This window comes from Odocoileus virginianus, chromosome 23, assembly GCF_023699985.2.
Source record: "Odocoileus virginianus isolate 20LAN1187 ecotype Illinois chromosome 23, Ovbor_1.2, whole genome shotgun sequence".
NCBI lineage: Eukaryota > Metazoa > Chordata > Mammalia > Artiodactyla > Cervidae > Odocoileus > Odocoileus virginianus.
In genome coordinates this window covers 34,830,334-34,843,954 of record NC_069696.1, presented here as the reverse complement: position 1 = coordinate 34,843,954, position 13,621 = coordinate 34,830,334, and the positions used below count along the sequence as shown (strand labels likewise).

The 13,621-nt window shown below is 44.5% G+C and overlaps 1 protein-coding gene across 2 annotated transcripts in view; it reads left to right on the top strand.

Moving 5' to 3' along the window:
- Nucleotides 1–281: 281 nt before the first annotated feature.
- TMTC1 (transmembrane O-mannosyltransferase targeting cadherins 1) overlaps nt 282–13,621 on the top strand; it is a 288,889-nt gene continuing 275,549 nt past the window's right edge. For both annotated transcript variants that reach the window (XM_070453869.1, XM_070453868.1), the window contains exon 1: nt 282–773. In XM_070453869.1, coding sequence (XP_070309970.1) covers nt 472–773 — 302 coding nt within the window. In that variant the 5' untranslated portion in view covers nt 282–471. The remainder of the gene's footprint in view (nt 774–13,621) is intronic.

The following is a 13,621-nucleotide window of genomic DNA, read 5'->3' as shown; positions in this document are numbered from 1 at the left end:
GCATCGCGGGCACAGCGGAGAGGACCCCGGTGCCCCTTCCCCGCCGCTCCGGGCGGCCCCACGCAGCGACCTCTCCACCTGCACGCGGACTCTCGCCGTCTCTTACCGCCGCGCCGGCAGGCTGAGCGCGAGACCAGCCCGGCACGGGCGGAGGGTGCGGGGCGTTGGGGGGAACCGGCGCCGGTCCCGGGATTGGGTGGGGGGCGGGGGGTGGAGGCGATGGCGAGCGGGGCATGCGCAGTGGGGCGGAGGAGGTGGCGATGGCCCGGGGAGGCGGGGGGACTGCTGTTTATCTGCAGCTGGGCCAACTCGGCGGCGCAGGCGGCGGCGGAGCGCGGGACGCCAGCGGCCGGTCCAGCTGCCGCCGGCCATGCCCGAGCCCATCTCCCGGCAGCTGCCGCGCACCGTCCGGGCCCCGGCCGGGGAGGATGCCAGACACCCGGGAGAGACCAGGACAGCGGCGGCGGCGCGATGGTGGTGACCAGCTCTGCCCGAGGCGGCGGCGGGGACCGCGCGCCCTCCCGGCGGCGGGACTGCGGACTCGCGCCGGCGGGAGCCGCGGCGCTGCTGGCCGGGGCGAGCTGCCTGTGCTACGGCCGCTCCCTGAGGGGCGAGTTCGTGCACGACGACGTGTGGGCGATCGTCAACAACCCCGACGTGCGGCCCGGGGCCCCGCTGCGCTGGGGCATCTTCTCCAACGATTTCTGGGGCAAGGGCATGGCCGAGAACACCAGCCACAAGTCTTACCGGCCGCTCTGCGTCCTCACCTTCAAGTGAGTCCCTCACCCTGGGCTCGCAGCCGCCGTTTCTCCTCACCCTCTACCCGGTCTGGGAGAAGTTGAGGGACCCGCTTGGGGGGCGCGTTTCTTTTCTTGCTGCCCCTTGCCCTCCACGCCTCCCTGCTCTCCAGGTTGCCCACGCCTCTCTGCTTGGTGGTCCTCGGCCCCGCTTCTCCGGGCTCCCGGGGCGGCTCGGAAGGCGCGGGCTGCGAGTTGGGATCGAGTTTCTGGAGAGTCTGCGCTCAGGGCGGGCTGGTCTCTGGGGCCAGGGCTGGAGGGGCCGTGGAGCCGCCTGCGCACACCTCACTCCAGTGGGACTGTGGGCAAGTGAGACCAGCGCGCGCCCGCCGAGGCGGTGGCTGTGGTGGTGAAGCCCCCAAGTTGAGCATTTCTCGGCGGCTGCTCGGCAGCTTTGCAGATGGGGAGTTAGCAGCCCTGAGCTGCCGGGGCGCGGGGGTTTGGGGAGGAAAGGACGGCGGGCAGAAGCTCTCTCCTGACCTGCAGCCTTGACTGTTCCTGGCGCCTCTCGGATCTTTGGGAAGAGCTCCAGATTTAGACTTTAAAAGATGCAAAGCAAAGGAGGGCAGGAAAACGTGGGGTCCTCTCGGGATCCCGGCGTCCCAGTCGAAGTAGTTTTTCTTTTACAACCTCAGAGTCATGATTCAGCATTTCAAGTGTGAATGAGGTGCAAAGGGAGTCAGATTTCTGATGGATGGAGTATTTTCTTGAATTTAAAAAGAGGGCTAGCTTCAGATGGGAGGGGAGAAAGGCTGATTCCAGGGAGTGCTGGCTCGTGTGTCATGAGCTTGACTCAACCCATTATGATTTGGCTCAGTATTTAAGCTTATAATGTGCCGGACAAAACTGTTGACATAATTCTGGTTCAGTATCATCAGCGTTTTAAGCCTTCTCCAACGGGTGTAATATGAACCCGTCCTTATGGTAGTGGTCATATGAGACAGGGTAGGCAGCTTGAAAAGCCTGCTCAGACCAGGAGGCCTAGGTCTCTTGACAGGTGGCTGATGACTTAGAAAAGGAAACCAGAGCGATTGGACTTAATTCTTCTACTGAAAGTTGAGTGTTTTCAGGAGGGTAAGGAAATTCCACATTTGACTCTGAAGATTATTTTATCAACATTTATCCTGTTGGAAAGTGGTCTTGTTTTTCAGTTGAAGGATAACCTCAGCTACTAAGTTGCTCATTGCTTTTTCCCCTAAATGCTTTTCAAAATGGCACGTTCTCAGGTAGCACAATGTGTGTACCTTCTAAGCCAGCTTGCCTTTTCATTTATTACAGAGAGAGTTGTTGGTTACTTTAAGGTGTGGAAGCTCACAGCAGGAGGTGTGCTGGGCTTATCCTAGCCTTTGGAGACTGCCTAGGTCCCTCCTTTGAATGTTCTCCATATACAAAGTGAAGTGAAGTGAAAGTCACTCAGTCCTATCCAACTCTTTGCGACCCCATGGACTGTACAGTCCATGGAATTCTCCAGGCCAGAATACTGGAGTGAGTAGCCTTTCCCTTCTCCAGGGGGTCTTCCCAACCCAGGGATTGAACCCAGGTCTCCCACATTGCTGGCGGATTCTTTACCAGTTGAGCCACAACGGAAGCCCATATACAAAGGTCAGGGTCAAATGCTTGTGCCCGGTTGGTGGAGAGAGGAGTGTCTTCACTTCTTGGCTTTCTAAAAACTTTGTTTAAAATTCGTGCAGGAAAAAAAAAATAAAATTCATGCAGGAAGTGGCAGAGGCAGAAGACAGAGGAGGCGAGGAAAAGAGTAGACAGTGAGGCAGGACCATCGATGAACAGGAACAGGCATTGAGCAGAACAGGGGCTAAGGAGGAGAATTGAGGGGGCAGAGGGCAACTTCACTTGTGATACTCACTGGTTAGAAAAAGCAGTCTGGTTGCTAAGATGCATTGCTCTTTGTGGAGTATATCCTACTGACTGTGTAAGATACACTGTTTTTTTTTTTTAAGATGATTGAGTTGCAAATCTAGAGTGCAACGGAGCACTAACTGGAAAGGAATAGTGCCTCCTCAGAAAGAGAAATTTAACTAATCTTTTTGTTCTCATAGGCATTGATTTGAAGAAGTTGTGAAGACTTTCTCATCACAGTCACCCCTGGTGCAACTGCATATTCTAGTGCAATAGTGCAATAGTGTGAGGCTGGGCGTATATAAAGGATGATGTTAACAATGTTAGGCCCACACAACTCTGAAGATTGTTTGGAAGAAGGACAGAAAATCATGTTTATTAACTGTTTAGTGTGAATCAAGCATTGGCCTAGGAACTTTACCTAGGTCATGTCTTTATGATTTTTAATTTAGGTAATAGGGCTTCCCAGGAGGCTCAGTGGTAAAGAATCCACCTGCCAATGCAGGAGGCACAAGAGACTCGAGTTCGATCCCTGGGTCAGGGAGATGCCCTGGAGAAGGAAATAACAACCCACTCCAGTATTTTTGTCTGGGAAATCCCATGAGCAGAGGAGCCTGGCAGGCTATAGTCACAGGAGATCCCAAAGGGTTGGACAGGACTGAGCACATGAGCACAATTGGTGCAAACACAAAGTGGCCTTTGAGATATGTGCAAACTATCTTACCTGTATCTTAACCTTTTTAAGCAAAAATTTTGAAAATTTAAAGCCATTTAATTAGTAGCTAATTAATTAATATTGTAAGGACACCTAACATGAGATCTACCATCTGAACAAGTTTTTGAGAGCATAATATAGTATTTCAACTGTAGGTCCAATGTTGTGCAGCAACTCTCTAGCACTTATTCCTCTAGTATAATTGAAACTAGGTACCTGTCACAGAGCAACTCTGGATGCTGCTCTCACCTCACCCTGCCCTTGGCAACCAGCATCTTAGTATCTGTTCCTATGAGTTTGACTATTTCAGGGACCTCACATAAGTGGACTCCTATGGCTGGCTTGTTTCATGTAGCATAATACTCTCCAAGGTCTTCTGTGTTGTTGCACATTGCAGGATCTCCTCCTTTTTAAGGCTGAATAATATTATATATAACTTTTAGTATATATCACTTTTCCTTTATCCATTCATCTGATGATGGGCACTTGATTTGTTTTTTATCTTGATTATTGTGAATAATGCTGTAGTAAACCCAGGAGTACATATATGTTTTCAAAGTCATAATTTCATTTCTTTTGGTTGGATATAGACCCAGAAGAAGAATTGCTGAATCATATAGTAATTGTATTTTTAATTTTTGAGGAACCTCTATCCTGTTTTCCATAGTGGCTGTACCATTTTACTTTCTTACCAATAGTGTACAAACATTCCCAATTCTTCACATCTTTTCTGATGCTTACCTTTTGTTTGTTTTCATAAAAACCAATCTAAGAGGAATGGCATGGTATCTCATTGTGGTTTTGATTTACATGATTAAAGCACAATTTGCCTGATTAGTGATGTTAAGCATCTTTCCCTCTACCTATTGGTCATTCGTATGTCTTCTTTAGAGAAATGTCTATTCAAGTTGTTCTTTGCCCATTTTTAAAATCAAGGTATTTCTTTTTAAGTTGTAAAACTTCCTTATATATTTTAGATATTAACAACATGTCTGATATTTTGTTTGCTATATATTAACATCATGTCTGATATTTGGTTTGCAAAATTTTTCTGCTATTCTGTAGGTTGTCTCTTCACTCTTGATTTGTTTCCTTTATTCTGCAAAGTTTCTTTAGTTTGATATAGTCCCACTTGTCTAATTTTTGCTTTTATTGTTTGTACTTTTGTTATCATATCTTAGGAACCATTGCCAAGCCTAACATCATGAAGTTTTTCCTCTCTATTTTTCTTATAGGAGTTTTATAGTTTCAGGTCTTATATTTACATTTTAGCTATATTTTGGGGTTGATTTTTGTATATGTTGTTAGAGTCTAATTTGATTCATTTGTATGTGATTAGCTAGTTTTCCCAATACCATTTATTGAAGACTATCCTTTCCCCATTGTATATTCTTGGAATCCTTCTCAAAGATTATTTGACCATATATACATGGGTTAATGTCTCTGTTCTTTTCCATTCATTTGTAAGTCTGTTTTTATGCCAGTACTGCACTGTTTTAATTCTTACAGCATTGGAGTATATTTTGAAGTCAGGAAGTGTGGTGCCTCCAGTTTTGTTCCTGTTGATCAAGATTGCTTTTTATATTCAGGATTTTTTGATTCAATGTAAAATTTATGATTTTTTTCTTTTTCTGTAAAAAATGCCTTGGGATTTTGATACGGATTACATTGAATAGATAACATATGGACATTTTAACAACATTAAGTCTTCCCATTTATGAACGTGGCATGTCTTTCCATTCATTTGTGTCTTCTTTAATTTCTTCCATCAGTGATTTGTAGTTTTAAGTGTGTAAGTCTTTCATCTCTTTGGTTAAATTTGCTGCTGCTACTCAGTGGCTTCAGCCGTGTCCAGCTCTTTGTGATCCCATGGACTATAACCCGCCAGGCTCCTCTGTCCGTGGAATTTTCCCTCCAAGAATGCTGGAGTGGGTTACCATGCCCTCCTCCAGGGGCTCTTCCTCCCGTGTCTCCTGCATTGCAGGCAGATTATTTACCGCTGAGGAGACACCTGTGGTTAATTTTATCCCTCAGTATTTCATTCTTTTTGTTGCTATAGTAAGTGGGATTTTTTTTCCCTTAATTTTGGATAGTTTATTATTGTGTGTGCTTAGTTCTCAGTCGTGTTTGACTCTTTGTGACCCCATGGACTGTACTGTAGCTTGCCAGGCTTCTGTATCCATGGGGATTCTCCAGGCAAGAATAGTGGAGTGGGTTGCCATGCCCTTCTCCAGGAGGTTATTATTGCTGTATGGAAATACAGCTGGTATTTTATGCTGATTTTTGTATTCTGTAACTTTACTGAATTATATTAGTTCTGATAGATTTTTGGTAGCATCTTTAGGGTTGTCTATATATGACATCATGTCATCTGTAAACACAGATAATTTTATTCTTCCTTTCTGATGTAGATCCCCTTTATTTCTTTTCCTTGCCTAAGTGCTCTCCCTAGGACTTCCAGTTTTATGCTGAATAGAAATGACAGGAGTGGGCATTTATACCTTGTTCCTAATCTTGGAAGAAAAGTTTTCAGTTTTTTGCTGTTGACCATAATGTTTCCAGTTTTTGGGTATTGCAAATAAAGTTGCTACAAACATTCATTTGCAAAGTTTTGTGTGAACAGAGTTTTTCTTTCTCTAGGGTAAATGTCAGGAGTACAATTGCTGGGTCATGTGGCAGTTACATGTTAGTTTTTTTGAGAAACCGACAAACTGTTTTCCATCCCATCCCATCAGGAGTGTATGTGTTATCCAGTTTCTCTGCTTCCTCACCAGTTTTTTGTCACTGTTTTTGATTGTAGCCATTCTGATAGGTGTGTAGTGACATGTCATTGTGTTTTTAATTGGCTCTAATGGCTAACTGATGGTGTTAAATATATTTTCATGTGTCTATTTGACTTCTGTATATCCTCTTTGTTAAAATTTCTCTTCATATTTTTGTCAATTTTCTAAATAGATTTTTTTAAAGTTGAGTTTTATGATTTCGTAATATATTCTAGATATAAATTCTTAGTCAGGATTTCCTTCTATTCTGTAGTTTGTTTTTCCTTCATCTTCTTCACAAGTTTTTTCCCAGTGCAAATCTCAAACTGATTTATTTCATTAAAGGTAGTTTGTTACCTTCGAATAAGTGAATGAATGTCACACATATTGACAGACAGAAATTCCCTTATAGTAAATGCTACATAAATTTATTTATAAAGAAATTAATGCTTGTTATTGTAAAGGTGCTTGCTTGTATAGAAATATATTAATACTAATCACAGTTTTTCTTATGTAAGAAATGGGTAGAAGTTGAAGTGGGGAAGTGGATTATTAGAGTGTCTACTTTGACCAGTTTGGGGGTCCAAGCACAATGGAAGATGAAGGCAGCTTCCCAAGATGCGGTAACTGTACCGTATCAGTTTAGCTAACTGGAACCTCATCTTGGAAATTTCTTTCCTGTGTTGTACTGGGTTAGAGGTGGACAGGAGAAATTTGTTCGAGGTTTGGACAGTGTAAGTGAAATGGCTGTGTTACCAAAAATGCAGTCCTGCTGCTCATTGGTATAAAGCCTATACTTGAGAGACAAGGTTGGTTGAAAGGAAAGTTTGCTTTATTTTGGAGGCAGCAACTTGAAGAGAGGGTGGACCTATGTCCAAAGGCTGACTCTTCACTGACAAATATTGGGCAAGAGTTTCTAAAGGGGCATTTCAGGGGTGTATAGGTGGAGGGAGGTGGCTATTTGTAGAAATAGCACAGTCAGCTCTGATAGTCATCTTGAAATTGGTCATCACATGTCTGATCAGCTTCATTTTGATCGTTTGAAGTACAGTTGATCTTCATTTCCAGGTCGGTTTGTTCCCATTTCCTTGAGGCCCATTCTTGGAATCACGGCAGCTTCTGTCCTGGCTATAGTCTGGTCATCATGTAATTATCTTCTTCCACCTGGTGGAGGGTTTCAGTATCTGCAAAGGATATGGCTTAGAGTATCATCTATAGCCCTTGAGGAGGAACTAAAAGTCTTTGACTTGTTTAATGGCTAAACTATTTAGTCTTGTTTGACTGCTTTCCTTTGTTTGTACATTCTCTCACCTCTGATTAAATTTATTCTTCAACTGAAGTTTTTCTACAGACAGAAGGCAGGCTGAGGACACTGGAGGTGGGAGTCTCTCCTGGGAACGTCCCCCAGTGCCCTGCTGTTTCAGCCATGTCCTCACTCAGAAGGTGGGGGTAGGTTTTGGCGTGTCACAGCTCATGCTGGTTGTCCCAGACTTGCAGACTCATCTGCTCTGCCATGCAGCAGAGCTGATTCTGCAGCTCCTCCAGAGTTTTCCGTATCTCCCGTAGCTGCTTGAAATCCTGGTGCCCGTGTGTGGTCAGCTGTATGGAGACTGCTGGCCTGTTTGCAAGCCACCTCCCATCATTAAAGTTGGAGCCTAGGAGGCTGCAAGAAAGAGAAGTGTATTCTAGTTCTTCTTTGTGGATTCCAGCCCCTTTTTCTTTCCCCTACTTCAGGTTCCATCGCTCCTTCTGGAATGCCTGCCTCCTGCTGGCTTTTCACTTGTTACAGACAAAGTAGCAGCAGCCCTGCATAGGCTGTTAAATGAGTTTCTCTGGATTGTGAAAGGTCAAATCTCTGTAGCAGATTCCTTTAGCTGTATCATTCCTGGTGGTTCTGCTTCTCTGGTCAAACTTTAACTGATACAAATGATCATTTCTTTGTGTTGCTTGGAGTGAATGTAGAATTCTAATGAATTTCTGTCTCTAGTCAAATCTTCTATTGAGTCTTTCATAATCTCATTTCCAAGGGCACACAGGAATATTTTTGGGCTGTTGTAGAGCAGAATCAAAACATCTGTGAAAACTTAATCTGCAGCAATAATCTTTTTTATTTTCTTTCTTTATCCTTCACTGGCCATGACCTGTTTTTAACACTGGAATCAGGAGGAGCACATGAAGTCACTTTGTAGACGCTGAACTGACCCAGAACCAAACCCTGTAATGCCCGCATTGAAAAATGGTCCTGATTGATTTAAAAGGTGCTTAGCTTTTTAACTTTCATGGAGAAGCAGCTCCTGCTGAATTCTTGGCTGTGCCATTCCATATTGAAAAGCAAGGAGAAGCTTCCTTCAACAAGAAAGAACTGGTTTTTCCATGATAGAGAAGGAGAAGGAAGGCAAATAAAAGACCTTGATCTCTTCCATGCTCAGGCTATTAGATCATAGTGTTCTACTAGTTTGCTGTAAAGTTTTATTTTATTGAATGCTTCTGATGGTAATATAAACCATATGAGTGAAAGTGGGTGGTTTAAATGTCAGAGTTAAAAAATAGAATATCTTAATATGTGCAGCTGTAAGGATTTTCAACATTTTAATATTTGGATCTTGAGAGGTTTTTTTTTTTCTTTTTTGTAGCACTTCGCAACTTTAAGGCACAAATGATATGCCAACCATGAAAGTCAGCTCTAGCCTCTATGCCCACAACCTAAAACAAATAGTGGCATGTTCCTTTTGGTTCTCTTCCTTTTGATTTGACCTCTCTGGGCATTCATTTTGAAATAGTCTATTGCTACAAGACTGATAATCTTAAGTCTGTGATAGGAGACAAGTGAAGACTGTTTAGGATGTTTGACTAGGTTTTCTAGGATGTTCGGTAATGGATGTAGGTGTAGCTAAGAAAAAATGTGATTGGAGGCAATGAAGAGTTTTATGGAAAAAATGAAAAAAAGATCTCTGAAAATTTCATTCCAAATGAAGGTTATCTTAGAAACTCCAACAGAAGAAGATTATGATCCTTGTCTGTTAGAATATGCTTTAGATGTAAAATAGACTTTAGACTACAGTCTGATGGTGTAGGAGGGATGGAAAATGAGAGGAATATATTTCTGAATCATGAGAGCTTTTAATAGGTAAGTTCTTCAAATCATTGAAGGTTTGGAAAACATCTTCTGAAGCAGTCATTTTTGTTTTAATAAAAAATGTATTTTCTATCATCCTTAGGAGCTACATTCAACTTTTTCAAACTTTGATTATGTAATCTCCCCACTTAAAAGGGGGATGAGGAATGCTGATCATGCCTTGTTCCTTTTCCAAATGATAAGAGATGGTTCCTGTTTGATCTGACCCTGACCACACCCTGACCTATAGTCTTCAGTCTCTACCTCATTCTCTCTGTGTCACATTGTAGAGTCTGTATTCCTGATACGGGCCAAACTTTTGGCTCCCAAGGGATTTTGCACTTGCCTTCTTCTTCCTGGAATGCTCTTTCCCCAGGTCCGTGCATTGCTGCTTCTCTCACCACCTTCAGTCTCTGCTCAAATGTCGCTTCATCCCAGAGGCCTTCCCTGGCCAGCCGATCTGAAATAGCAGGCACTTCTCCATGCGCCATCCTTACTCTCAGACTCTCCTACCCTCTTTGCCTTGGTAGCCCTACTGTTACCTGGCATCATGTATTTATTGTTGCTTTTTGTGTCTCCTCACTACTATGTGAGCTCCGTGAGGTTTATCTTAAGCACCTGGAACAGTGCCTGACATGCAACATAGGAGCTTGATAAATTAATTGTTTAAATCATGTTTGTGAATGCCCATCTTCTTCAGGTAAGTGTTTAGGTAGGTAAATATTCAGGTAATGATTTAGGTAGGGCTACACCCTTACACAGAGAAGGCAATGGTACCCCGCTCCAGTATTCTTGCCTGGAAAATCCCATGGATGGAGGAGCCTGGTAGGCTGCGGTCCATGGGGTCGCCAAGAGTCGGACACGACTGAGCAACTTCCGTTTCACTTCACTTTCATGCACTGGAGAAGGAAATGGCAACGCACTCCAGTGTTCTTGCCTGGAGGATCCCAGGGACAGGGGAGCCTGGTGGGCTTCTGTCTATGAGGTCACACAGAGTCGGACACGACTGAAGCGACTCAGCAGCAGCAGCAGCACCCTTACAGGGCTTCCCACGTGGCTCAGCAGTAAAGAATCTGCCTGCCAATGCAGATATCCCTGGGTTGGGAAGATTCCTGGAGAAGGGAATGGCAACCCACTCCAGAATTCTTGCCTGAAGCATCTAATGGAGAGAGGACCTGATGGGCTACAGTCCGTGGGGTCACAGAGTCGGACATGACTTAGCGACTAAACAACGGCAACAACACCCTTACAAGGTAGAGGGAAAAGTCTGCTGGACTTATTTCTTGGCTTATGTGTCTTTTTCCCTTCCTCTGTCAAAGACAAAAGTAGGAGCAGACGGGGAATGTGCTGGACTCGCAGAGAGTTGCAGTGGGTCCTACTTACTAGGAGGTGAAGGGGCAGCTCTGCTCCTGAAAGGACTCCTATGGGTCTGCTGTAACCTGCTGAGACTGTGATCCTCTGTGGAGAATGAGATCTTTAGCACTTTTAAATCATGAGCTTCCTTTGTGGCAGATTGAAGCATTATGTTTGGGGGGTGCTTGCTGGAAACTGGACACAATGCTGGCAAACCCCAGAATTACACAGGATTCTCTCCATACCCTGCTTGTGGAGACCCAAATTCCTCCATGTCAGTGTCCTGCTATCTGTAATGAAAGGCCATTTTTGTTTCCAGTTAATGAGTTAGACAATGAAATATCATTTCTGGTTGGATTAAATGGAGTATGCATGCATGCATGTATGCCAACTTACTTCAGTCGTGTCTGACTCTTTGCGACTCCACAGATTATGGCAGCTCGCCAGGCTCCTCTGTTCATGGGATTCTCCAGGCAAGAATACTGGAGGGAATTGCCATGCCCTCGCCTCCTCCAGGGGATCTTCCCGACCCAGGGATCGAACCTAAGTCTCATGTCTCGTGAATTGGCAGGCGGGTTCTTTACCACTAGGGCCACCTGAGAAGCCCACATGGAGTGTAAGGACCTGAAAATACTTTCTCAAGGGTGCTAGGGTTAAGTGGGAGAGACTGCCTCTTCCCCGCAGCTGTGCAAGAATTTGTCTGGCCTTTCCCCAGGTTTCTGGGAAGATGCGTCTAAACCATTCGAGTTTCCAGAGTGATAGGAGTGATTTTGTTGTTCTTGGGGATTCTCTGGGACCATACCTGAGTTTATGCTAAGGAGGAGTTGACTCATGGTGGGCCTCCAGATAACTTTAGAATGCAGCTGTCCTGCTGGAAAGACTAGTCTTATGATTAAAGAGTTGGGACTTGGAGCCAGATGATTTTTGTTTCTAAGCCAGGCCTGCTGGTAATGATGCGGTGGCACTGGCTTTTGAGAAAAGGACATTATTGTGAGGCCAAGCAGCAAGGAGACAGCAAGCAGGGTTCAAGCTTTTAGGGTTAGTGGAGGAGGGTCGGTGTGCAGAAGCACTGTTGGGTGGTTTGGATCGGAGGACTTTGTTACTTGGCCACTGATGCTAAGGTGTGGTGAAGGGGTGTCATACTGGATCTTCCTAGACAATGGATCGTTCATTTCTGAAAGGCGTTCAGGTTGCAGTCATATTCCTGTCCTTTAGTTCCCTGTTGGGGGTTGGGGGGTAGGGTTGAGGGCAGAGAAACTTTGGTTCTGGGTGTTATCTGAGGTCACAGTTTTCTCCTCAGAGCATGCTTCAGCTGCATGACTTGTGGTTTTATTCTGTTGTCTCTGAAAAACAACTTGGTGTCTTGTTAAAAACAGCATGGGGCCAGTTTGAGTTGGTTCTGCAGTTCCAGTATCTAGGAAGGCCCTACCTTCCAACCTCTGGGAAGGGAAAGGGGTGCTGAAGTGGCCAGTGGTGGAATCAGTTAGCTTCCCCACTGAAACCCTGGTTAAGCTTGATTGTGATTTCCTGGCCAGCATTTCTACATCAGTGTGCTGAGGGGCTGATGTGTCTTGAAGACACGGAAGGCTCATGCTTAGGACCCTTTCAGATTGTCCCCATGGGTCTTTTTTTTTTTCCTATCAATTTTGGTTCATATCTTTTATATTAAAACTGTAATCATAAAAGTATCATGCTTGAAGTGGGAGGTAGAAGGGAGGTCCAAGAGGGAGGGGACATACGTATACCCTTGTTGTTATATGGCAGAAACCAGTACTATATTGTAAAGCAATCATACTCTAATTAAAAATAAAGACATTAATTAAAAAAAATAAGTATCATGCTTTCCTGAATTCTATGAGTCATTCTTACAAATTGTTGAATCTAAGGGAGTCGTGGGGACCCCTGAATTTGTGGCTGGGAGGTCGGATGTGCAGGTGGTCTGGTGTCTGAAGTAAGGGAGTCTCGTGCAGGGCTGTGTCAGGTAACTGGTGTCTGAATGGCATTGCATCCAAGAATTCCACCAAACATACATACCTTGAAAAGAAAGAAACCCATTTTCTTAAAATTGACAGGTCAGTTCTAACTAACTATACTATTTTTGGTATTGATCTGTTAATTTTTATTCTTTGCAGACCCACATTTTCTGGGACTCCCTTCCTTCTATGGCCTCTGATGATCTTCCTGCCCTGTTTCCCCACCCTTTCTTTGTTCAGTTTCTATTCTGAATACTCATGTGACAACAGTGACTGTGGCCTCCTTCTGACCAGCTCCACACAGCCTGGTCCCTCCCTACAGCTTTTCCTCGGAGTTGGAGCCGGGGTGGGAGGCGGGGTGGAGGGGGTAAATCTTGCTTTTGCCTCAGGGCACTGTCTCCTCTCAGCACTCTTGTTTGCACCGGTGCCTGTGAATCACATCCTTTGGTTCTTTAGAGACATGAAGTGATGCTGATTTGTTGATTTATTCCCGGTACTGGGGGAATGCAGAAGAAAAGCAACCAAAATGATGAAGGGCCTAAGGGACAGGCCTTAGAGGAAAAACGAGAAGATCCAGATGTTGTTGTTTATTGGCTGAATGATCTAAGAAGACTATGGGAAGCACTTAGAAGCATTTGAGAGCTGTAATGAAGGCAGGAGATGAGAAGAAGAAAAATGAGTGGTGAGAGAGGAAGACAGGAAAATTAGTACTGGGCTGTGGAAAGTCACCAGGGAAGTGTGGGAGAACCAATCACTTGAGACATCAAAAACAGAAGACAAGGGGTACATTTAGTTTTTTCTTTCCCCCATTTATGGTTTTTACTGGAGAAGAATGTATGTTATGTTATTGCTGAGAAAACTGGATTTTTTCTGGTAAACATAGCAACCATATGCAGCTTTCCCTTAAGCTTTGAGACCTGAGCATTACAGTTCTGAGTATCACCTGTCTTGAATTATTGGGTTGCTTAGGGCAGATCTCTGGGCCCTGTCTCAGATCTATTGGCTTAGAATATCTTGGGATGGGATCAAGAAATCAGTGATTGTAACCA